Source organism: Dendronephthya gigantea, unplaced genomic scaffold (genome assembly GCF_004324835.1).
Source record: "Dendronephthya gigantea isolate DGI-Jeju-01 unplaced genomic scaffold, DenGig_1.0 000043F, whole genome shotgun sequence".
Lineage (NCBI taxonomy): Eukaryota > Metazoa > Cnidaria > Anthozoa > Malacalcyonacea > Nephtheidae > Dendronephthya > Dendronephthya gigantea.
Genome location: NW_021163053.1, coordinates 699,547 through 723,272, shown reverse-complemented (window position 1 = coordinate 723,272; position 23,726 = coordinate 699,547). Strand labels below are relative to the sequence as shown.

Sequence of the window (23,726 nt, the reverse complement as noted above, 5' to 3'; positions counted from 1 at the left end):
CCTAAAGGAAGTTTTTCTCTACCCTATTTTGCATGCATGTATATACAAGTCAGGCTTCCTCTTGATAGTTAAGATACTGATAGACTCTGATAGAGTAAGACACATGGCATGCAAGAAGCTGTAAAAATTTAGAAACTTGCACCTGCGGCCACAAGATAGGGTGTTACCAGACAAATATGCTGTGATATTTCCCGAAAGAGATTCTCCGCCTTCGAAATATTGAAATAATGCAAATCGTGTCATCTTGTAAAACCTGCGTAACAGATGGGGTCAAGGAGTGCGTAGGTGTTTTTGGCGATATAATTCTCCCTATGTCTTAGTTCAATGTGGCAAATAACCATTTTGTTTTGATGTAAGAAAAACCAAGCTTTATTCACTAGTTTAGCTTATAATAGACTTTTACAACCAGAATGTTAGTGATGGTATCGAAACACGAAGTATAAAATATGTATACTGCATGTATAAAGGTCGAGTGGAAATCCTACATCGAATGAGGTGCCAGAATATTTTATAAAAATACAAGCATATGTATGCTTATATCCAGCTGAAATCGCTTACGTTCTTAGTGATGACATTTAGCGTATTCATCATTTATTTTATTCACCAACAGTCTTTGCACAAAGCAACTTGATCTTTGATATAGTCTCGACATGGACAGAGTCTCATGTGAGAGCCAGAGGAAGATACGCAACTGTATAACAATGGCTGTTGTTGGAAGTGACAGGTCTTTGTTTTCTCTTCAAATGATGGTGCCACTAACAGATTACTATACTTCACGGAATCACACGATATTCTCTCTCTAAAAGAAGAAAAGGTCAACAAAATATAAAATGAAGACCATATAGAAGACTCGGGAGACCATGCAGTAGGTGATACGAGATCAGGATTATTTCACGTGAATTAGCGAAAAGGATGGCGATTACGCTGCAGTTATAACATTCCAGATTGACCAAACAGTCTGCGATCTATCAACACTAACGCCTTACTGTTATACATAAATATTATTTGGCATAATTTAGAATCGGCCTAAAAATGTCAATGTTTGGATCACTGGTTTGGATAGACACCAAAACCTGTTAACACGCATCCTTCCCATATTTATACAAAGTTGAACAAAGTTTCCCTCTTGTTTAATTTCTGATGTATCGTGATTCGTCCTAATATGGACCAGTCAAAGCTATATCGCCAGTCGCCAAGGTACATGTACAGGACTAAACTAAACGTTCTCTATCATAAAGTATATTAAAGCATTGGAAATGTGCCATATTGACATTATAATTATGGGTTGTTGGCATGATCATTAAAAATTCCGCCCCTCGTTGGGTGTGGGCACAGATACGGCATTAAGGCTGGCTTCCAGTCAGGAAAATTATCCTCTGGACCGTGTTGGACTGAAAAGTTCTCAACCAAAACTAATTGCCCGTCCTAGGCACAAAAGAAACAATACTGTTCGGTCCAGTACTCCAGAGGATGATATTCCTCATCAGAATCCATCAAATTTTGTGGCCAAAAGGATGGGCATATTTTCAATTTAATCTAAGAGACCTGTATTAATATACGAATTACGCAATATGTCAAAGCAGTGACAGCGAACGACGAACGATCGAGACTATACAAAGCGTCTTAGTTCCCAGGCCGTCATTTGCTCTACCCATTTGCTCTACGAGGTTGCTGCTGACTACAAAGAGAGATGAAGCGAGACTCACCTTCTAAACGAAATCAATTGATTTAAAATGTCCCAGTATGAAGGTTCACATAGCATTCCTGTAAAACCAGTTGAGTGGTCAATGTTGCTTACTTTGATCAATCAGGTTTGCATGCAACACATTTGATCGTCTTTTTGTGCTCACCTTTTTCCCAGCATGCATCTTTACAAGACTGGCCAAATTTTCCTTTCACTGTTTTCATATTCTTCACTGGTGGCCATTGTTTGTCTTCACAGAAATCCTGCAACATACTTTTCATCAACCAACAAGTGATAATAGCATTTCACTTCAAAGTGTTTCAACTAAGTGTCATATTGCATCATAGTAAGTTGATTTGATTTAGAAAATGTTATAATACGTAGACATGTACTATCTTACAAGATGCTCTATTTGTGCACTCATCCTTTCCAGCATTCCTTCGTGAGTATATTCAAATGGAAGATACGGTTTCAACTGAAAATGAAGTAAAAAGACATGCATCACAATTAAACTGGTTTACAGAGTAATTGCAGCAAATTGTTGTAAATAAATTTGCTATAAATTTTGACAGTTACTGTATATCAGAAACGGTGGTTAGGTTCAAAATAGAAAGCAAGTCTATCGTTTAATTCAGCAAGTAAACTAAATGTTTTTTACCCTAATACAACGATAATGTTTACAACTACATATTCAGTGCATATAATATTCAAGTTGACTCATTCAAGAGAGATGTAAGAGTGTTATTTAATTTTGACTTATCCGCCGTTTAAGCAAAACCGGCTTGATACAACCGTCAACCGGCCCCAGTATTATAAGGTAAATCCTAGGTTGAAAATAACAGGATCATTCTCCCATCTTTTAACATCTTCAAAACATTTGCGTTAGGCCTACTAACATTTACTGCTAAACTACAGCTATATAGCTGAAACATACCGTGTTTTTCATAATTTTATTCATGGCTCTGGTAATCTGTGTAACATTCCGCATGTCAATTGTGTAGACATAAGGTTCTCCTATAAATTGCGCTGCGTACGGATTTTGTGATGTAACAAGTCTCCTTGTTGGTTTGGTAGCGAAGAACTCGGAATTGTATCTGTTGTGAGGAACCGGGTACTGCGTAAAAGCAATTTTGAAATGTTAATGACATGGGCACGAGGAACTCAAATGCTACTAAATTTGGTACTAATATAACAAGAGAGTTGATGTTCGCGGGCATGCATAAATGTGTTTTTGGCCCGACTCTGAACTCAATTGTATTTTGTGATATTACTATTAATAGCATGTGAAAAAAAATCAAATGGTATGGTTATCTATATATTATGATGTAATGTAATGTCGGTTTCACAAAAAAGAACTAAAACACGGATATTTCAGACCATGAAGTACCTTTGGGTTTAGGAATGCTGCACCATTTGCAGCTGCCTCCAGAGGAGCTGGGCCTTCATATGGGAAACCAAGGCCAACAAAAACCTACAAAGTCAGTTGGAGAATTTGGGTTTGATATCACCCCTACTTAAAACAGTCAATTCTTAATTAACCTTGCATGACCTGTTGTCATGCCATGCACCTTGAAATATAGTTACATTTCCTAAAGTAGCCGCTACCTTTGACTGTTGTAACAGTTTCTGAATTGTAGTTCCGTTCACGATTCCATGGTTGATAACGTAGTTTGGTATGTAATGTGGCAACTTACCAAGTGTTCGCTAAAAAGAATGAATGCTAAATTATTTTCCACCGAAATAGCCTGGATTAGAAAGGTTTATAATCATGACAATTATATTCCTAAAGTGCGCAATTTTTTTGGTGCAACACGAGATTATAATACTGACATAGCCACATGATGATAAATATTTCCTTGTTCGGAGCAATCAAGAGATTTCTTTCATCAGGGATTTACAATATAGAAAGAAAATGAACGAACTGAAAGTTTTCTTACATTAAATGTACCATGAATCTCAACATATTCGTGAATTTTGTCCAAATACATCTTGTTTCCAACCTAAGTTAATATGAGCATTTCTGAACAAAAGCTATAACGGATTTTTGGTCTAAAATTAGACCAATGTTGTTGACTAAATTTAAAACATTTCTGGACAATAGTACTATAATGTTTATCCTTCAGTGCATGATTAACTTACCATCCAGAACACATCCTGTTTTCCATAAACCAGAGCCATATTCTTTTTTGCATACTTCTTTGACGCTTTTTTTGACGCACCAGCAACGAAACCAATGAAAGAATTGTCTGGGCTGTGAGCTAGAAAAGTTTGGAATAATTCTTAGAATCACCCGTTGGACGGAGCCAGGCGAAAGCTTGGCGAAAAAAAGAATATTCATAACATCATTCCAAATATAATGAATCACATGAACCAAGCTTTGTGTATGGCCCTGAGCCCCTTCTCCAGTTAAACAATCAGGGCTCCAACGGCGAAGGCATATTTAATACATGGATGTGCAATTGATTTGGTATTTACAAACTATATTTTCATAAGCACATTATTTGGTTGGGACGTACGGAACATGGTCATAAATTGTCTCAAGTTCAACTCCAGATTCCCCCATATAGACTTATACTTGCTGTCGGTTGCTTTAAAGTTGAATTCAGCTTCGGTACCAAATGAATCCACTACTCTTGACTTACATCTGTAAGAATAAATTGTTTGTATAGAAATTGTTCAGGCGCTCTTACACTGAGGGATGTTAATTAGTAAAGAGTGTTCGAAATACTAAGAAAACGTTAGCAGATCGTAAGAAATGTTCGTATTTATCAACTTTAGATGCCTCAGGAGTGGAATTGCATTGCAAGTTGCAAGAAAAGTTGCATAGTGCAACACCGCCTTTATAGTCTGATAAAATATAAAGAGCTACAAATGTTATCTGTGAAACGAAAAAACACATGTTAATTTTCCCTCATAATTATGATTGAATTTAAAATTTCTAAATTCCATAAATGCATGTTTGGAAACTGTTATATCTTGCACGAACAACATTCTTCATTCTTCACAGAGATCAGTTTCAGGATCGAATGAATATAAGAATTTCCTTAGTTCTAACAATCACCTCACTTCTGACCAATAGGGACCAATTCTCTTAATAACAGATTCGATTCCAGTGATATCCGTATACAACAAATCATACTGAAACTGCTTTACTGTATCGTTATTTATACAGCCATTCTTGTTTGGAACAGGAAAATATCTGAAATGTAATATTTCATAAAAATAACATCCATTTTCCAAGTTATATATATATCATAATCTGAATTTACTTTTTATTAAAGTGAGTGTGAACTTTTTGCTCCAATGAAGGCAATCACGATTAATTGCTTAGCATGCATGGCTACCTCAGAAATTCATCTTTATATTTAACAACGGTGACGTCATGACCAAGAAGATACAAAGATGTGATTATGTCACTCCACTGAACCAACTCTCCCAATGCACCCCCAGAAAATGCTCGTTCCAAGATTATAGGCACGATTGAAAACGCTCCGAGGTAAACGAGTATCTGTAAATGGACGAAAATGAAGTATGACTATAAAAAAGTCGACCATGGTCATATTCGCCGTAAAATGGCAAATACGACCATGGTCATATTCGCCGGAAAATGGCAAATACGACCATGGTCATATTCGCCGGAAAATGGCAAATACGACCATGGTCATATTTGCCGGAAAATGGCAAATACGACCATGGTCATATTTGCCGGAAAATGGCAAATACGACCATGGTCATATTCGCCGGAAAATGGCAAATACGACCATGGTCATATTCGCCGGAAAATGGCAAATACAACCATGGAAAAAAATTTTTTAAATTAGCTATGGACTATATCTATAGAAAATTTAAAATTAGCTATGGACTATATCTATGGATGAAATCAGATACTGAATAAAATTAGCTATAAACATACTCTCTTTTTTGTCCGTTTTGTTAGTTGTCTCTTCTGATTAAGATTCAGAATAGCTGTGGCCCAGTTCTTTTTCATCGATGTAATCCGATTTTTCATCCACTGGTAATTGGAATCGTTAAACCATTTTGTAATTAATCCATCGACATTTGTTCGAATATTAATCTGTAGGAGATAAAAACAGATAATTAAATTACCTTAGCAGGCAGTATTTTCGTTTTGGGTTTAGGTACTCCAAAATACCTGTTTTACCCAAGAGAAGTTCAGAGAAGTCGTGCACATGCAGGAGTGAAAATGACAAGTGACATAAACGTTAGCGAAGTAAGGGCTAATTGCAGACGAATTTAGTAGATTTTCAAATGCCCTGAGCCTCATAATGTTCAAACCTTTCTGTCAATTCTATCAAGCAGTATATTCTTAGAAGTTGAGGATGCTTTTCTCCATGGTAAACGTGGGCACCAATGTTCGACCTACATCACAAGAAAATAGCTGATAAAAATCACTGTGTCTAACTATCTATATTAGTTATAACACTTGGGGAAAACCTATGGAAGAATTAACGTTCGTCCATCCGGGCGTTGAAAAACTGCGGTTACTATTGGCATAGTTGTTACTATTGGCATAGTTGATCTTATGTGATTGTCTGCGATATGAAAACCAGCGACTTTAGTAAGCAAATTAATCATACTTCACTCAAATAGATCAGGATGGAACATGTATCGTCTGCACGTATGTTGTTTTCCATGGCAAAACAAGGATTACCCCAATTAATATTAACATACTAAAAGAATAAAAACCAATCAATTTCAAATTCATTCTACTGTGCATCACGTTAAACCGCTAATAATATAGACGAAAGCTAGAGCCATGCATCCTTGCCAAATTTTGGCATTTTCTCTAGGTAAAGTCAATCTCTGTCTTGTAGTAGTAGCATTGATACTACTCATATGCAAGTTACAAAGTGACAATCATTAGACAGAACCACTCTGAATGAAATAACAAGAAGAAACTGAAAATAGACTTACATTGAATTTTTCTTCACACAACGGATATTGAGTAGTTGGTTTGGGAACATGACAAAATCTTCGAATATGCTCATTGTCTGCGCGAGACAATGAAACAAAATAAACAAAGGAAAGCGCTCATTAGATATATACAAATATCACTGAAAGTGTAACTATTGCATGTGAAAGAAAACGGTAAAATTACTTTCCCAGGCTTCTGGCTGCCGAGGTTGACATAAATTTTTGTGGGAACAAGCGGCTCTAAAATGCTTATTTTAGTGCATTTATTATGACTTATTTTATGTGCATTTATTTACGTCAGCCGGGACGGCTAGCCGCGGACTGACTATACTGAACTGGAGACTATCCAGACTTTGTGATATTTAACTTATATAGAAATCAAACGACTACAATTAAAAAATGCGCTCTAAGTTGCCTACTTCTCTCCCCTTTTGTTCTTTTAGCTTTTTTTTTCATGGTCTCGATTTTTCCGCTAATATTCTCTATTGCTTTTCCAATTTTTTGCACGCGATCAACGATGTTACCAATTGCCTCTTCTGAGAATAAAAGAACACAGCACAGGCCTGAGATTGCCTCCGGTTTAATTTTTATAATCAAGGGTGTTGGTTTTCGCTCGAAATGTCGATTTCAGTTATAACTGTGGGTTAATTCATTCAGTCGATCTCTTCAGGTCAAATAATGAACAGTGCCAGTGATCTTCTCCTAACATGGCGAGGAATCAACATTGCATCCAGTAAAATCGTTATTTTTGTGAAGGCTTTATACCTACTAGTATTGTCTACTTATTGTCGCTTTGTTTTTTTGGGAACATTCTGCATGGTTCCCAGTTTGCCTTATTTAGGAAAAAACATGCAAAACAAACGACTGAATATACGCAATAGTGCACGGCTGAAGACTCCAGCAGTAGTGACACACCGAAGCACAATTTGACAACACAAGTTAGCGATTTTCCAAATTCAATTTAAGTTTGAATGCAACTAAAATTGGCCAGTCCTAGTAACTGATATATCATCTATAGACAATAGTCCGTCAAAAAACGGTTAAAAAAGAAATATTTCCCCAGCAGTTCCAAGTATTTCCAAACAAATCGCACTCGTCGTTAAATTTTATTGCGGGCAAATCTATAGAAATGGTCATACTTACTTTTTACATGATTCTCGTCTAGATCTTGATGGGAATTCAACACCACGCTAGCAATGTGCCACGCTCCATTTGGGCTCGCGTTTTCCATCATGCTGGCCAACATCGTAAATACGAAGATTGTTACCGCCACAATTCCGATATAGAATAATAGCACTATTCTTGTTAATTTTATTTTCGCCATTTTTATTTTACTAAACTACTTAAAAGTAACAGTGCGAGAAGTAGCGAAACAGCTTATAGTGAAAGAAATCTCATAACTTTGTTATGCGCGATACTTGCCACATCATGTAAAATGTAAATAAGATATTTTTTAATTACAGCCTGATTGGGCCTTGTATCAAACCTATTGTTGTTCGTGGCCACGTTGTATAAAGCATGCTCCGTGCTGTCACTCTTGTGAAACTCAAAATGCTTAGTAACCAAACGAAAAAGCAGGTAAAACGGAAAGCATTTTGTTGATTCAAATTTTTAATATCGATATAATCTCGATATATGGCTTGGCCTCGTATCAGATAATATACAGCAATCCGCGCCAATAAGAATTTTAAAATATCCAGTTACACAAAAATACGATCGAGCCATCGAGGCCATTGCCATTGGCCTTGTGAAAATTTACCAATTGATTTTCATTTCATAATTACATATTTCATTACATTACATTGCACTTGACCCTCACCCAAAAATAATGATCTTAATAGGGTTCTGTCTAGTCTGAAAAATGCTCCACGGTCCCTATCTCTTTGCCTTCAAAGGCATTGTGCTAACGTATTGAGGACAATCAACCAGTACGTGAAAATTTATGCGTCACAGAAAAGGGTGTCAATCCAGGGAAATAGGGAGGAGATGATCGACCCGAGTTAGTTGAGTCTGTTATCTCCTTTGGTTTTGAGTTTTGCTTATTTCGTCTCCGAAAAAAAGATATTTTCGTCGCAGTTTTCTCTTAATGACAATGTCTACGGTAGGCCAGAAAAATTGCTTTCAGGCTGATATCGATCCCTAGATTTTCCCTCCAGGAAGGTAGCGCACTAGGTCGGCTGGTACGGATAGCGCCGTAGCGTTATTTTATCAAATGGTCTTTCTCTTTGACCAGTTTATATTTTTGAATATTTTAAAAATTATTTATTGGCATTTCAACCTCACCTCAACTTCTTCAGTCCTTTTTAGCTGATTGGCAAACGTGCATAGAAGACAAAACTGATGCATGCATTATTCAAATATAAATTTAATACTTAAACCGAAGTCATTCAATGGGACCATAGACAATCCAAAAGACTTGTCTTTTGGATTGTCTATGATGGGACAGACGATCATATTTCAAACATTTTTAGGAGGGTCACCACCACCGGCGCCACGGCCCACGTCCTCCTAAATGCCTGGATGTTCTGCTGTGTTCCGTGTGACTCCGTTATCCTAACTCCCAAGGCCGTCAGTTCTATCCATTTTGCAAATGGTCTTGGTTTAGTGTGGTTGTGATTTGTGACAGACTAATCCATCTAATGAGTAATGAAATATCTACTGTAAAAGGGGACATTGACCTTCATACCATAGGTGGCCCAGACTTTGACTTGCGCGTGTGATCTCGCGCGCGTGTCGCGCTTTACTTTGTTTACTCGTCCATACTGTGGTCTATATATTATGGCAAAATTCAAAGGGCCTGTCCGGAAAAGGCCCTACGGGGTTTCTCTCGGGTCATATATCCTGTATTGAGTCTGCAGGCATTTGGAACATTATAAATATTCACGAAAATATTGCTTCGTCTATCATTCCACTCAGACAAACAAAACATCACATTTATCAAAGATTTATCGCATGAAACACCTACGTTTTCGCGAGATGAAGAACTGATGTTATGGAAAAGAACTGTGGCTATTCATCTTATTGCTTCTCTTATGTATCTTTACGGGTTTTCCGATGGAAATAAGGTGTCAAAAAGCTGTCTGTGTCGGACGCTCGTTTCTGCCACAACAGTGCATTGGCACTGAACTAGAAGCGTTGTCTTCAAAATCTTGTACAAAACGTCTAGCTTACATAGAAACAATGCCTGGAAAGTAGGTCGAGGTAGTTATTAATAATGGCGAAACAGCCTGCAAAAGATACCGTATATCGTGAAGAGCTGAGCTTGTTTTTAAAGCAGCTTTCGCTAGATTATTTGGACAATGTTTTTCCATCAACCATGAACCTACAGCAGTTCAGAGCGTTAACGGAGGATGAATTAGAGCAAAGTTTTCATGTTAAAAACGAGAAAGACCGGGAAAAGTTGATGAGAGCTGTGAACACATCGAGGGAAGATTATAGCGATGAAGAGGATGAGGTATATTTCACGTTTTTTAATATTTTGTCATAATTCTGTGTCTGTAAATATGAGTAACACTTATTAGCATATACATTAGTTTGTAGTTAAAGTAATATTTCATATGTTCGTGTGTAAAGCCTCTTTAAATCCTTTGTAGACATTTTTCTAAATATCTCTGTTTATATCGCAATGAAATGTAATACTGTCATAAACATTATAGTAACGTGTGTCCAACCAAAGCCTACGGTAGGTATATAGTGAATACATGTGACGTATCAACACAAAGAACTCTAAATCATTACAATTTGTAGGGAAAAACTCCTGTATTTTCTCCTTTTGAACTATTTTGACAAAGTAGAAACTATGCAATTTGAGACATAATCGCTATTAGATTGTCCTAAATGTAATTCACCTTTTGGTATTTAGGCTTTCATTTTAATAATAATAGCCAAAATGTAATAATTTGAGAAAGAACATCTGTTTCATATTCAGTTACTCTTGTGAGGAAATTCTGAGGTGACTGGTGGCATCAGCTTGGATTTCATTTAGGATATTTTAGATTTCAAAAATCTGATTGACGGATCAGGATTTGCCCCATTGATTTTCCAAGATCTGGTAAATTTTGTTATACAAAAAGACTTAGATTTTGCCTGGCAAACCAAATTGTATCATGTCTCTATGACCATGTATAACAATCCCACAATATGTGTTTCTACTTTTACACACATTTCAATTATTTGACATAATCTCTATCTATTCCTGGTATGCATGGTTGCATTTCAAGCATCCCTGTTATAGCCAAAACTTGATTTGCCTATGTAGAGTATATCTTTCCTGTTGACAATATATACAAAGTCTAGTATGCACTATATGTTGTGCTGCATGTTTCAAGTATTCTTCATGTAACTTGATTGAAACTATTTACATTGCATTGATTGATAAAATGTGTTCCTACCTAGCTTATACCATTATCAATTGAAATTTTTATTTTTTTTTGGGTGATGCTCACTAAATTGGGGGTGATGTACAGTAATTAGAGGATTTACCTAGATTAGTTATAGAATGGACTTGTCTATGTTTGGGAGTTCCAGTAAAATTGTTCCAGTAAGTGCATGCAATGTTTAGATGTGGATGGCAAATAATTTGAACAAAAAGATTGATTGGTAGAAATTTACTAATTAATTTTTTCTTATTTTTGTACTATGCAAAATCATCTATTTTAGCACTTATTTCAACATATAGAATTACATGCAGGCATTGTCATAAAAACACCTAAAACCCTACTTTGTTGTATTTTAGTCTGATTCCGAGTCCAGCCTACTGTCTCACACCTTACCTAATGACTTCAAAGTATCAGGAAAAGCTGATAACCATGAGAGAAAACTGGGAAAAATGGAAAGCTTTGCATTCTTCAACAGCCATGAGGAAACATCAAATCTACTCAAAATGAGATCCAATTCAAGTTTAGGAAGCTCTGAACCTAACCTACGTGCATTATCAGTATGTTGAACATGTCTTGTTTCAATATAGTTGTTGTGATATTTACTCTGGTGCCTAGATTGTAAAATAAACTGATTTCAAAAGAAATGGCCTAATTAAAAATTATTTCCCCCCCCTAATAACCAAGCTGCCAGAATATGTAAACTAGAACCAACAGGCAGGAGTTTTCAAATCTCTTTTTAAATTACTATTTCTGTTTTATTTAGGAAATGAGCAATAGAAAATATGGGTAAGATTTTTTTTTCTAAACTGTATTTTGATATTAAAGGCGTGTCCCCAGTCCCACGAACTTATTTTTGTATGCCTCGTGTTGATGTTACTTTCATATTCTCGTCATTTCATTTTCCGGCTTGGAACAGTCAAATCCAAATGACGGAATTCATAAAAAAATGGGCCTTGTCGACCGGACCATACCGTATGATGGAAAATATTTGAACAGTCATTTTGTCACTTTCTCGTAATGCCGTTTAACGCGAAAAAATGTGAAGTTTGATACGCTTAAACACGACTTCTCCACGCTTGGCCACGATTCCCGAGTTTCAGGCGATTTTGTCAAACATCTGTAGATGTTTCATTGGCCTAATGTTGCATGGTATTGACATCCCAACATATGTTGTTAATTCGTGATAATCAAGCACAAACATTCGTGAAAAATCTGCTTCGAAATCTTGGCTCTCTTATTCACGACCACATGCAAGTGCTTTTCTATCTAATCTAGCGTCTGTTGCATCTTGCTCATGGCTGCATTTAGCGAAGTTAAGTCGTAGTTAACTTCAAAATACACGATTCTGATATGCCAATTGTATCACTGAATTATATAGTTCAAAGTAAACTTGTTAATATGTATATATGAATTCTCGTAATTTCTTGCTGCTAAGGTCAACACTTGCAAAAAACTCGGCCCCAGAGTAGTATGAGGTAACGAATAACCTCATTGAAGGCATTTTACACCATCTGATATAGCCTACGTGCGTCGATTTACGTAAGTCGTTGATGACTTCGGTTTATGCGAATTTGGCAATTGAATGAGTGACAGCATAGAAAGATAAAGGCTGAAACAGCTTTGTGGACAGATTTGCTTATATTTTAAGCATTTGCTCAGTGAATTAAGTTTAGGTTTTGGGCTTCTTTTGGTTTATAATACACGGGAATTTTTTAGTGGGCACATGCATGCATACAATACGTAATTCATAAGAGAAAATATTCTCCGAAAATACACGTATTGTAAACTCAAGATAGCTAAGAGTTGTTAAAAAAAACATGACAAAATAATGACAATTTTAAAGATGCAAAATATTGCGTCTCTATATTTAAAAGTCATCGTCACGCCTACAGTGTCTATATTTATACTTTACCACGCCGCGATCGTCATGCATGCAGCATTCATAAGTTTTGACCGTAACCTTATTAAATATTACAAGTTTTGTCGAGGTATACAAAACTCAGTTGTTTTTGCTGTTTTGGTCGCATCTTGAGCGGTATTTTTATATCTTTCAACGTTGCATGTGTCCGTCAAACTGAATTGTTTATACTTGTTTTATTTTTTGCAGTGTTCCAAGCAGCCGTAGACAACGGAAGAATTTTAGTTCTGGCATCAGGACGCCCCCTCAAGCCAGATCTCCCAGAGGTATTTTATAGAATATTCCTCAGTTTTCATTATTTTACTCCATGAATATAGAAAATATATATTGGAAAACCCATCCTATATGATAATCTGGTAGATTAATTGTTGAGTATATACTATATAGCTACGTATAAACGTTTCTTTATAAAGTCGGCAGGCCTTGGGTCACCACAGGAAAGTTCGAGTATGCTCTGTTATGACGTGCTCTTTATTTTTTTTTACAATTTTATCTTGTTTAAATATCAGTCTTAGCGAAATGCGAGGGCAGGGAAATTGATGTGAGTTTGAAGAAAGTTCTTAACGTCCAATCAATCAAAATTGCATGCCCACGCCATCTTTACTGTAGTCGTCTAGTCGATCGTGTTCATCGTCTTTGAAATGTGAAAACACATTGACCACGTTTAGTCCCTGTATATGCGGACACCATGTGTACAGATACCATTATGCACTTTTCATACGAGCATTTATGCCAGGCCGTCTTTGTCCGTCACTCTATCTTCATACAATAAAGATCGACACGTGACGGTGCATCTGTTATCGATCACGCATTCATTAAAATATGGATTATGAGAGAGAATTTCTCGTTGAGCTACTTGAGCAGTAAAATATTGGTCAACTACGATACGCATTTTCTTTAGGTTGGGAAAGTCCGTCTGGTAGTCCGTTGCCTGGTTCTTCTCTGTCTTCAGTTCCTCATTTCAATTTCCCGATTTCCAGATGGTATGTTGAGTTTCCTCTACATAGTGGGGTGTCGCGCTGCAGTCAGCCACGCGAAATACAGTGTGTAATGTGTATTTAATCAGGTGTTACTCGCTTGTATCATGGTCCCGGTTCTCCCTTGCTCTTTCGCAGGTTATACTTGCGTTTTGTCGCATTTCCATGCATGTTGCTAATATAGGATTAATAATATTATTGATGAACATTAAATTTTACCTATTCCTTTTTATCAACCTGAGGTTTTTTATACGATTTCATTTTCAAATTCAAAATGCATTATTTTAGAAACGCTACTCTTGAGAAAACCAGATGCATTGGATTCTGCGTAGGATTCTGGAGTAATATTTGTTGTAAATAATTATGTCTTGTTTATGCTTAGTCGTGACAGTAGAAGATGGTCTGTAACATCATCTGGTTATGGAACAACACCTTATTCTTCATACTCGGTATGTTGTGAGAAATACAAATGATACGCGTACAGGACATGCAGTTGCCGCCATCTTACCGTAGTTTTCACAAGTCTTGTTTCTTATATCGTTTGTACTGTATTTGATTAGTCAACCAATATTACGATAGAAATGGTGAGAAGTTACATAATAAGTAAGGAAAGTTTAGCATATCGAAGTCTGTTATTTTAAAAAATTGAAGTAAACTTTGTAGAATCAATCAAGATGGCGCGTAATGCAAGATTTTGACTTCGGAATTCGTAGTTTTCGGGGTTTCTTGCCATTTAATCGGACTTTCCGATTTCCCAAAATAAATTGTAAGCACGTCAGGTTGCGAAGTGTATAGAAACACATTGAATTAAACGCCGAGGCAGGAGCCGAAAATTCTTTCTTTAATAGATTATTTTTATCCTTTATTTAAAAGTTGTTCTGTTCCACTTTTGTTCTGTAGTCTTTAACGTCTTCTCAAGAAAGACTGAATCAGGTGAGTGACAAAATATCCGTATATACAAATCTATTTGCGTATTCATTTCGTTTTAATCTGTTACTGCATAATATATTTATTTCAGCTGCCGAATATTCCTTCTTTTGACGACTTGCACTTCAGGTAATGGCTGTAATAATCTCATAATTTTGATCTATTCGTAAGAACTGTCTCCAAAAATTACCTCTTTAACTTAATGCTCCACTTTTGATGACTCTTCACAGTGATTTTGACGATGAAAGGTTTGGTGATGCTTTTCCACGTCGGGGACGCTCTCGTAGTTTGAGGTAAGCATCAGCGGTGACCTTACCTTTCCAGGAACCGTATTATTTGATACCTTTACAAAGGAAATGAATGCACAGATACCTAGTGCATGTTTATAAATCCCTATCGAAATTGTTTGCTCTTATAATAATGGCAAAACTTGCAATATCTGATGGTGTGAACAATTTGTTTGATATCTTTGCATCTAGTCCTCCAAGACATACTTTTGAATCAAGTGAGATTTTCACCTCAACGTCGTTATACAAAGAACGTTTTCCAAAGGTTTGTTTATATTTTTGATTAAGAACATTCAGTTTTTAATTGAGAACATTAGTGCGTACCCCACAACATGAACCTTTTTTAATATGGTATCTTCATTTCGACATCATTAGGCTGTTGAACAAATGGAAGGACAACTTCAGGTAATGCCATATTAGTCATTAAAAAGTCATCGTATTTTACGGAACTCGTACAGTTTATTGAAAAAAATTAAATTATATTTCTCGATTTCTCTTTCTTCTGCAGCAGACAGACAGCCTACATTGAAAAACATTTCTTTTCATTTAGGAATTTATTTCAAATCATTTGGAAGAAGACAATGAAGTAAAGAAAATTGGAGATGGTGTCTCAAATTTTTTTCTTGTTCAGGTATGACATCATCGCTTGACAGGCTCAACCATTTTGCATGGGTCTACATGCATTGTTTTGTATGAATGAGCACAACGTTGGATTTTGCCCAGTTGTATTAATATCGTTTTTTCTCTCAGGTTGTAGAAGCGGCTCGTGATTGTTTAAAGAAATCGAAAGATGGTCTCTTATCCAGTGGATATTTTATAGATTTAAGTGATAATTTACAGCGATTGCTGTACGAGGTATGAAACACTCCACAGCCCGAGAAATCACACCCATATACACAAAGACAACCTTTTTTGTCGAATGAAAAACACGGAGATTACTGTCATTTTTGGGTATATTGTAGCCGAAATGATTTTTGTACAAACATGATGAAATATATTATTAAATATACAAATATCTTAATTTTTATGATCGGTGTCAATATCGACACCAACTTCTTATGTTCAAGCTGAACAGTTTGAATTTTTGTTTCGATATCGACTGTTACTAAACTATTTATTCAAATATTCCTGTGTTTGTAATTTCTTAGGCCCGTTCCAAAACAGACAATGATACTCCAGTTATAAAAGTATTCCGCCAACTGTTCATAATAGTCTCAAGAGTTGCCCGACTGCTGTCTTGTTTGGTAAGGAGTTTAATTGTGATGACGTACACGTACATAGGGACGGTGAGAGGGGATAGGGAGGGGGTTGACGTGGGTATTAACGTGAAAAGAAGCGGCTGTAGCAATATTCCTAAAATTTTGGGTTTTGATTCCAAACATTTGGTTTTGCACGATCTCATTATTTCGTATATCATCCTTATCAGTGCAAATAAAAAATTCAACTCTTTCGAAAGGCACTAGAATTTGTTAGAAATTTGTTTAGAATTTGTTTATCAAATTCTTGGAACAACCCGACATTGTGGTTGAGTTATAGGGCATTTTAGGGCATTGGGGTACTGAGCTACATTTCTTTATTGTATTTTATTTCATTTTAGGAATTCAATGCTGAAGAATTTTACAATGATTTGCAAGCTACCGAAGTTCGTTCAGATGAGCTGGAAACATATGTTAAAAGTAGATTAAATGTTAATCATTCCGGACAGACGTCACCAAAACAGGAGGTTTCGCCCAACAATCAGGTACATAGCTTTATTTTGTATGTTGTTCCTACCAGAACTGATACTAATACTAAGGTAACAGACGGACTGACTGGGCAACCGCAATGCTAGCTCATGTGCTAATCATGGTTTACAAACATCTTATACAATATAGTATATGACAAGATTGATTTCCATATATTTATTATGACCTTTTGTTCCCAGGACTCACCGCGGAGTGAAGCTCCACCTTCGGAAGACGATTTTGAATATAAGAAGTTAATTAGTAACGGTGCTTTTGGGTAAGATTTTTCTGAACGATTTGGCTAATTTTTATCACAAATCGGATCTCAAACATGCAGTCTTCCTGACTAATTGTTCCTATATGTACAGGGCTGTGTATTTAGTTAGACATCGAAAAACAGGAATACGATTTGCTTTAAAGAAAATGAACAAACAAAGTATGATCTTAAGAAACAAGGTAAGTTGAGACAGCTTGCGTTTTGCCAAAGACCCGACTACATCATAATAAGGAGCCTTCCTGCTTTTAAACAGTATATTAGAAATATTTAATTCCTAACTTGTGGTTTGTTTCCTTTTAGGTCAGTCAGGTTTTTGCCGAACGAGATATTCTCGAATTTGCAGACAATCCATTTGTGGTTGGAATGTGGTGCAGTTTTGAGACCAAGGTAATTGTTTTAATGGGCCATGCGTGTGTGTATGATGTCATCGCTGCTATCATTGTTTTCCATCTTTATAATGACATATTGTTTGAACAGTCAACAGTGTCTCTTTTAATTTGTCCGAGTTTTGTTATTCCTTATCTGTAAAAATGCGGATGGCTTAGGATGATATACATACAGTTGGTTCTTGGTTAATTATAGCTGTATTTTAGGTATTTAAAAAGTGTATGTCATGCACACTTTCCAACATTGTTTTTAACTAAAATAATGTTTGTAGAAACATTTTTGTTTGGTGATGGAGTATGTTGAGGGAGGTGATTGCGCTTCTTTGCTCAAAAACATTGGTTGTTTACCTGCTGATCTTGCAAGGTAGCAGCTTGAATCTTATATATTAAGAACTGAGTTTCTCGCTAAGTATTATTTCTTTATCCATGTCACATCTCATCACATCTGTGTTTATATAGACAATACTTTTCCGAAACCGTTCTTGCTCTGGAGTACATACATAGTTATGGAATAATTCACCGGGATTTGAAACCTGACAAGTAAATATTCAATATCACAGTCTCCTATATATTATAATTGCATATTGCTATAATGATTTTTATTCATCATTTCATCTTTAAATAAATCATGCTCTTCAAAATTTCAGTTTACTTATAACTTCGCTGGGTCATATCAAGTTAACCGACTTCGGGCTTTCGAAAATCGGTCTTATGGAAAGTAAGTATTATATATGCTCATGATCTATGTTTTTTTAATACGTGTTACTTAAAACTCTGCTGTATCTACTGCAGTGCTTGCGGTATACCGCTACTCATGAAAGAATTCGGTTAAGTTCTCGATATGAGCCACCATCTAAAAATGTCCATGTTGTCACAAAACTTGGCATAAAGCAGTCGTCAAATGAACTGGCTAGAAAAAACATTTTTTCTTTTTTTCCTAAACATCAGTGACGACGCATCTTTACGAAGGTTCAATGGAAGCTAAAGACAGAAAACAATTTACTGATATGCAGGTAATAATGTACTTACCTTTTGAAGTGTTGTTTAAAATGGTTCTTTAAGAAGGCTGCATGAAAGTCGGTAAATTGTGACATCTTCTGTTTGGCAAAATTACAGGTGTTTGGCACACCAAATTATATTGCTCCGGAAGTTATTCTTCGTCAAGCCTACGGTAAACCGGTTGATTGGTGGGCGATGGGTATCATTCTTTATGAGTTCCTTGTTGGTTGTACTCCGTTTTATGGAAACACCCCAGAAGATCTGTTTAACCATACATTGAGTGGTGAGTATTTAGTTTTTGTCCAAAAAGAATAAAAGGACCATTCGTTGTGTGAAAAGGCATGAAATGCACGTATTTCTGTGAGTGTGAAAAGTGATGAATATTCACATGTATTAATGCATAGTACAATTTCCTGGTACTAGGTGACATTGATTGGAATACCGATGATGAAGTTGCTGATGATGCTAAGCAGTTAATTATTCGTCTACTTGAAGAAGACCCCGAGAGACGTTTAGGTTCGTTATTTCACTAATCTTTCTCGCTGCTGTTGTTACCTGCTTTATAGTTACCTGCCGTTATCAAGCGCACAGTGCAGTTTGATTCGAGTCTGCTAAAATTTTTCAACCTTTTTCTAATATTGAAAATACCCGAGTCTGAGTAGCTTCAGTTTCTTACCGGACAAAATTTCCATTCATAATGTGCTTGCATTTCAGGTGACCATGAAATAAAGATCCATATATATTTCGCTGGACTGGATTGGGATGCTCTATTGAGGCAAAAAGCCGAGTTTATTCCACAGTTAGATGACGAAGAGGACACTAGCTACTTCGATAGTAAGTCGATCACAAGGTTGCGTAAAATACGCCAAGATGTACATCGACTTGAGCAACAGTGATAACGTGGATTCACGACATGTATTATTTTAGCTCGACTGGATCGTTACAACCATTCTCTTGAAAGTGATGATGAAGAAGATCAAGCGGTATTGGACTTCGGTAGCTTCTCAACCTGCTCACCGCGTTATTCAAGAATATGTAACTCACCATCGCCCCTTGCGTCTTCACCTGTCTCGCCAGTCAGCCAGGATATGTTTAATGATCTTAAATCCAGTGAGAAAACTATTAGAAGGACCTACAGTGAAGGCAGCAACTCTCCTCCTACTGTCCGCCGTCGTAGTAAAACGGAAACACATGTTAAAGGCTTTAGGGACAGGTATTTGCAGGAATAATTAAATTTTTTTATTGTATATACATTTTTGGAATATTCTTTATACACTTTATACAATATTATACATCTCGCAATTTTTCTACTTTCCTCAGTTACATCCATAAACACGATGTTTATGATAGACACGTGAAAATGAGACAAGAAATGTGTATTTTTTGTACGGTATTTTTGCAGAGCGGACACAAACAATTCCTTCAGCGATCGTCAAGACAGTGATGATGATAGTATCTTAGATCCTGAACCAACAAGATTATCATATACTGGTTCTGAATCTACGGAGGAAAACAAGATTACGTCACCTCAACGAAGAATTGCTCGACCGGAATCAAGTCTCGCGAAAGAAAGTAACAGGTACTCTGTACATAGACGATACTACGTTTTTCACATGTTTACGATCATCATTAGTTTGGTATGGTGCCCGGTCACTACATTAAAACAAATGTTTTTTTATTCCGGTTGGTGCAAAAAAATTGTTCCTTAATCTACGGTGCTCTAATTTATAGAAATTATCAGCAGTTATTCCAAATATTAAATATAGTTTCATGATTTCTGCCAGTACAATCAATCTTCGAGAACAGCAACCTCCTACGATATCTGCTCCGCCAGAGATTTCAAAACCAAGAACATGGTCTCGAAGAACTGGGGCTAATGCCCCTGTTCCACATCTACTAATGCCCAAGCCCCTAGAAATTGAAATTGATTCCAAAAACCCATCTTCTGCTCCGTCTTCTCCAACAAAGTCCCAGAAATCCCCATTACGACGCCTGAGGTCCCTACCTACCAATCAAGCCAAGGCAAATAAGGAGACAAACAGAATTCCAAGGCTACGGTTACCAGGTAATTTGAATCTACGAATAATGTGGTCATTCGCGACCAACAAACATTCTTCTGAGTCTAGGCATTCCCGAAGCCTTATACCTAATTGGATTGTGTTTAGGAAAAGGTAGAGAAGCTAGACTTGCCTCTGATCCTGCCTCTGTGAGACAATCTAATTGAAATCCTAATCCCGATAAAGACGGAACTATCTAAACGAAAATACCTCACTCTAACATGACGTTACCGTACTAAACAAGATATTTGTTGCGAAATTAAATCTGCAATTTTTTGCGATTTTGTTTGCAGAAGAAGATGGTTGTAGTTCCAGTCCTCCAATGAGTCCTCGATCTCCACCGATGTCTCCACGTCTAATGCGCAAGCCAAGTATTAAAATGACAGCCCGTCATACAATTACATTCAAAAAATCAGCTAATGGATTAGGATTCTCTTTGGAGTCCATTCGTGTGTATATTGGTGACTCAGATTACTTCATAGTAAATCATTTGATAAAGGTTAGAGAATTACATATTTGTATGAATTTTCAGTCTACAGTGAAGAGCCTTGTTGTTCCCATTTTTTTATTATGTACTGTACAGTACGTGCTATTTGACAGAGTTGAATCTTCACGATCTTAATTCGTATTGGAGTGATTTGTTGAAATGATCTTAGTTTGACCAAAATCCGCAAACTTCAAGGATCCCGGACGCGAAACGTAATATCCGCGCACCGAGATAAAATCTTGACATTTTTCATTAATTTATAACCAAACTTTAGGATGTCACTCCTGATAGTGGAGCCGCTGAAGCAGGGTTACGAGCTGGAACATTGTTAACTCATATTGATAATAAGGTAAGATTGTTTTAAAGATGCTGTCATTTTACGATTCACTAACTTGTTACTACAAAATGACATTTTGCAGTTGCTGTATTACTGAGCGAGTTGCTGTATTTTGATCTCTTCAATAGAATGTCCATGGCCTGAATCATCGTCAAGTCATTGAACTATTGCTTAGCAGACAGGTTGTACTCAAATTAACAACAATTGAATTATCTCAAACGACCATCAAGCGTGGAGGAAGAAAGCGATATTCGTCAGTCGGTAAGCGAGTTTCAAAACGCTCGTCATTTCGGAACCACAAACGAACTACTAGTAATCAATCTTTGAGTGGTGCAGAAGAGCGAACGAGAAAGAATTCAATAATAAGAAGATGCAGTAGCTTCAAGCGAAGTACGTCCCCAAGAGGCGTTAGACGAGCGAGTTCACTCAAGAGAACGTCGTCAAATGTCGAACGTGGGTCGTCAGGTTCACGTCGGTTGCCTTCGTCAATGATCGTGTCATCTTCGCAGAGTAGTAGTCCGTCGTCATCACCAGGAGGGTCGGGAACCCAACTATCACGACCAGGTAATGTGGAAGTATTCATGGTTATACAAATCTGTTCTACCCCGGCTTGTTGAGTATACCTGTTTTTGTGGACATAGACTCTGTATACTGTTTGTATCACCAACAGTCGCGACGTCAATATTTTTTTCTCGTTATTTACCAGGTGCGCTTCATAACTATTCGAAACAGTTAAGCAGGCGGAAATCGTCTACCCACGGCCAAGCTCCATTATCTCCTCTAGCAAGAACACCGTCTCCTTCAGTCTCGCCGTCACAACAGAAATCACCAAAACGCAGCTCTTCTCCCCTTGCTGCTAGAACTTCTTTATCCCCAATCCATCCTAGAACCCTAAATGTATCCTCGTCACCTTCCAACAGGCCTGCGTCACCGCTATTGAGGCGAGCGCTGTCTCCAGAACGGTTTAAAACTGCACCAGCTGGACAAATAAAGTTTGAGATACATCATACAGACGACAAGAAATTAAAGACCGCAATGAGTTTTGATCGCCCTGATATTGGTGGTAAAAAGATTTGATTTGAAATTGTACATCGTTTGAAACGACGTTGTACGGTTCAACAACGGAGTTATAGAATCATATCGCCAGGAATAACCAGGCAGAGTGTACAAAATATGTGTGACATTGCTCGACGCGTGTTAAAATAAGTCGTGTTAAAATAAGAGTAAATTGGTAATATTGTGCATCAGTATACCGTTGCACCCATGCAACAACACAGGAATACTATCAGAGGTGCGGGGAAGAGATGAGGAAATGCATAACAAATTAGAGAGTAAAGAACAAGAAGAAAAAGAATGCCATCATCGTACAATTTTGCACAATGTAATAAGTTTTGTTGCAGGTTTAGTTGGGAAATTGGAAAACAATGACACATCTGACTGGAATAGGGATAGCAAACGAAGTGAATGGTGCACCAGTGGTTGTATTAATGGTAGTACTAATGTTGGTACTAGTTGCGGATAACGTAGTAAATATGGAAATAATTAAGCGAGTGGGCAGTTCGTTTTCCGTAACAGTGCAATTTAACAGTGCAACATTGCTGAGCGATCACTGAGCGATCACAATGAACAATGATATATTGTACATGGTGTGAGTCTGCGAGTGTTTTTTAATGCGTGAAAAATAAGAATAAAATTGCTGCAAAATACCTTTGCGAGTTTTTGTAATCCACGATTACGGAATAGATAGGATAGATGTTATAATGCATGACTGAAAAAATGAGAAGAAAAACACCAAATAACATAAATATTTGGCAACAATGAAATTAAATTCCTAAATGCCTGTAGTTGCTGGCTGCATACTGATTTTCTGGTATAGAATTGTACATCTGCTATCGTTTCCGTGATCATGGATTTACCTTACGGTTAATTGTTAATCATGTTTAAAATTACAAATAAATGTATGACAACGAAATATTTATTAAACATTAAAGTATAAATGATCACATAGAGTGTACGTTGTTCACCATTTATTTAACTTATGTTTCTCTTCGTTTGGCTTTATGGGTTCGCACCCTCTTTGATCAACGAAAGAAAACCGCACAAAGGGTCCCGTGTGAAGGAACATTGGTAAATATAATGATGTGCGTACCAAATACAGCGCGTGGCCTGCATGATTATAGGATATGGTAGAGGTTTCGCAGAGGATCAATCGTATAAACAAGAGATTACAGCTACTTAGGGTCCCTTCTTATATTATTTTATTTGGGAATTAGAACTGCAAACATTCCACTCTCCTCTAAGCCGTCTGCTTTATTTTCTGCATTTGGATTTCTATACATAGGATTTCGTAGA

At 36.8% G+C, this 23,726-nt stretch overlaps 2 protein-coding genes across 3 annotated transcripts; one reads left to right on the top strand and one right to left on the bottom strand.

The window, feature by feature from the left end:
- Positions 1-379: 379 nt before the first annotated feature.
- On the bottom strand, positions 380-8,036 carry LOC114527192 (alpha-1,6-mannosylglycoprotein 6-beta-N-acetylglucosaminyltransferase A-like). Its single transcript, XM_028548836.1, has 18 exons — positions 7,763-8,036; positions 7,039-7,155; positions 6,620-6,696; positions 6,283-6,375; positions 5,981-6,064; positions 5,598-5,759; positions 5,029-5,192; positions 4,746-4,883; positions 4,201-4,328; positions 3,824-3,942; positions 3,622-3,684; positions 3,290-3,388; positions 3,072-3,155; positions 2,619-2,798; positions 2,085-2,159; positions 1,851-1,947; positions 1,707-1,764; positions 380-799 (listed from the first exon to the last, which is right to left on the bottom strand). The coding sequence occupies exons 1-18, from the start codon at positions 7,941-7,943 to the stop codon at positions 601-603; spliced, it is 2,118 nt and encodes a 705-aa protein (XP_028404637.1). The 5' UTR covers positions 7,944-8,036; the 3' UTR covers positions 380-600.
- A 1,470-nt stretch (positions 8,037-9,506) lies between these two features.
- LOC114527082 (microtubule-associated serine/threonine-protein kinase 2-like) lies at positions 9,507-22,908 on the top strand. Of its 2 annotated transcripts, none has more exons than XM_028548677.1 (32): positions 9,507-10,073; positions 11,355-11,555; positions 11,762-11,784; positions 13,106-13,182; positions 13,818-13,899; positions 14,276-14,342; positions 14,794-14,826; positions 14,912-14,949; positions 15,051-15,113; positions 15,300-15,372; positions 15,483-15,512; positions 15,658-15,738; positions 15,858-15,962; positions 16,256-16,351; positions 16,705-16,848; positions 17,032-17,108; positions 17,200-17,287; positions 17,409-17,495; positions 17,767-17,858; positions 17,954-18,034; positions 18,142-18,212; positions 18,443-18,507; positions 18,611-18,776; positions 18,917-19,009; positions 19,208-19,327; positions 19,421-19,706; positions 19,896-20,072; positions 20,278-20,558; positions 20,844-21,049; positions 21,312-21,386; positions 21,503-21,938; positions 22,081-22,908. In XM_028548677.1, exons 1-32 carry the CDS (start codon positions 9,834-9,836, stop codon positions 22,449-22,451), a joined length of 4,125 nt encoding a protein of 1,374 aa, XP_028404478.1. In that variant the 5' UTR covers positions 9,507-9,833; the 3' UTR covers positions 22,452-22,908. The 2 variants fall into 2 exon arrangements, with proteins under 2 accessions (XP_028404478.1, XP_028404476.1); XM_028548675.1 differs by having other exon boundaries at positions 20,260-20,558.
- Positions 22,909-23,726: the final 818 nt, after the last annotated feature.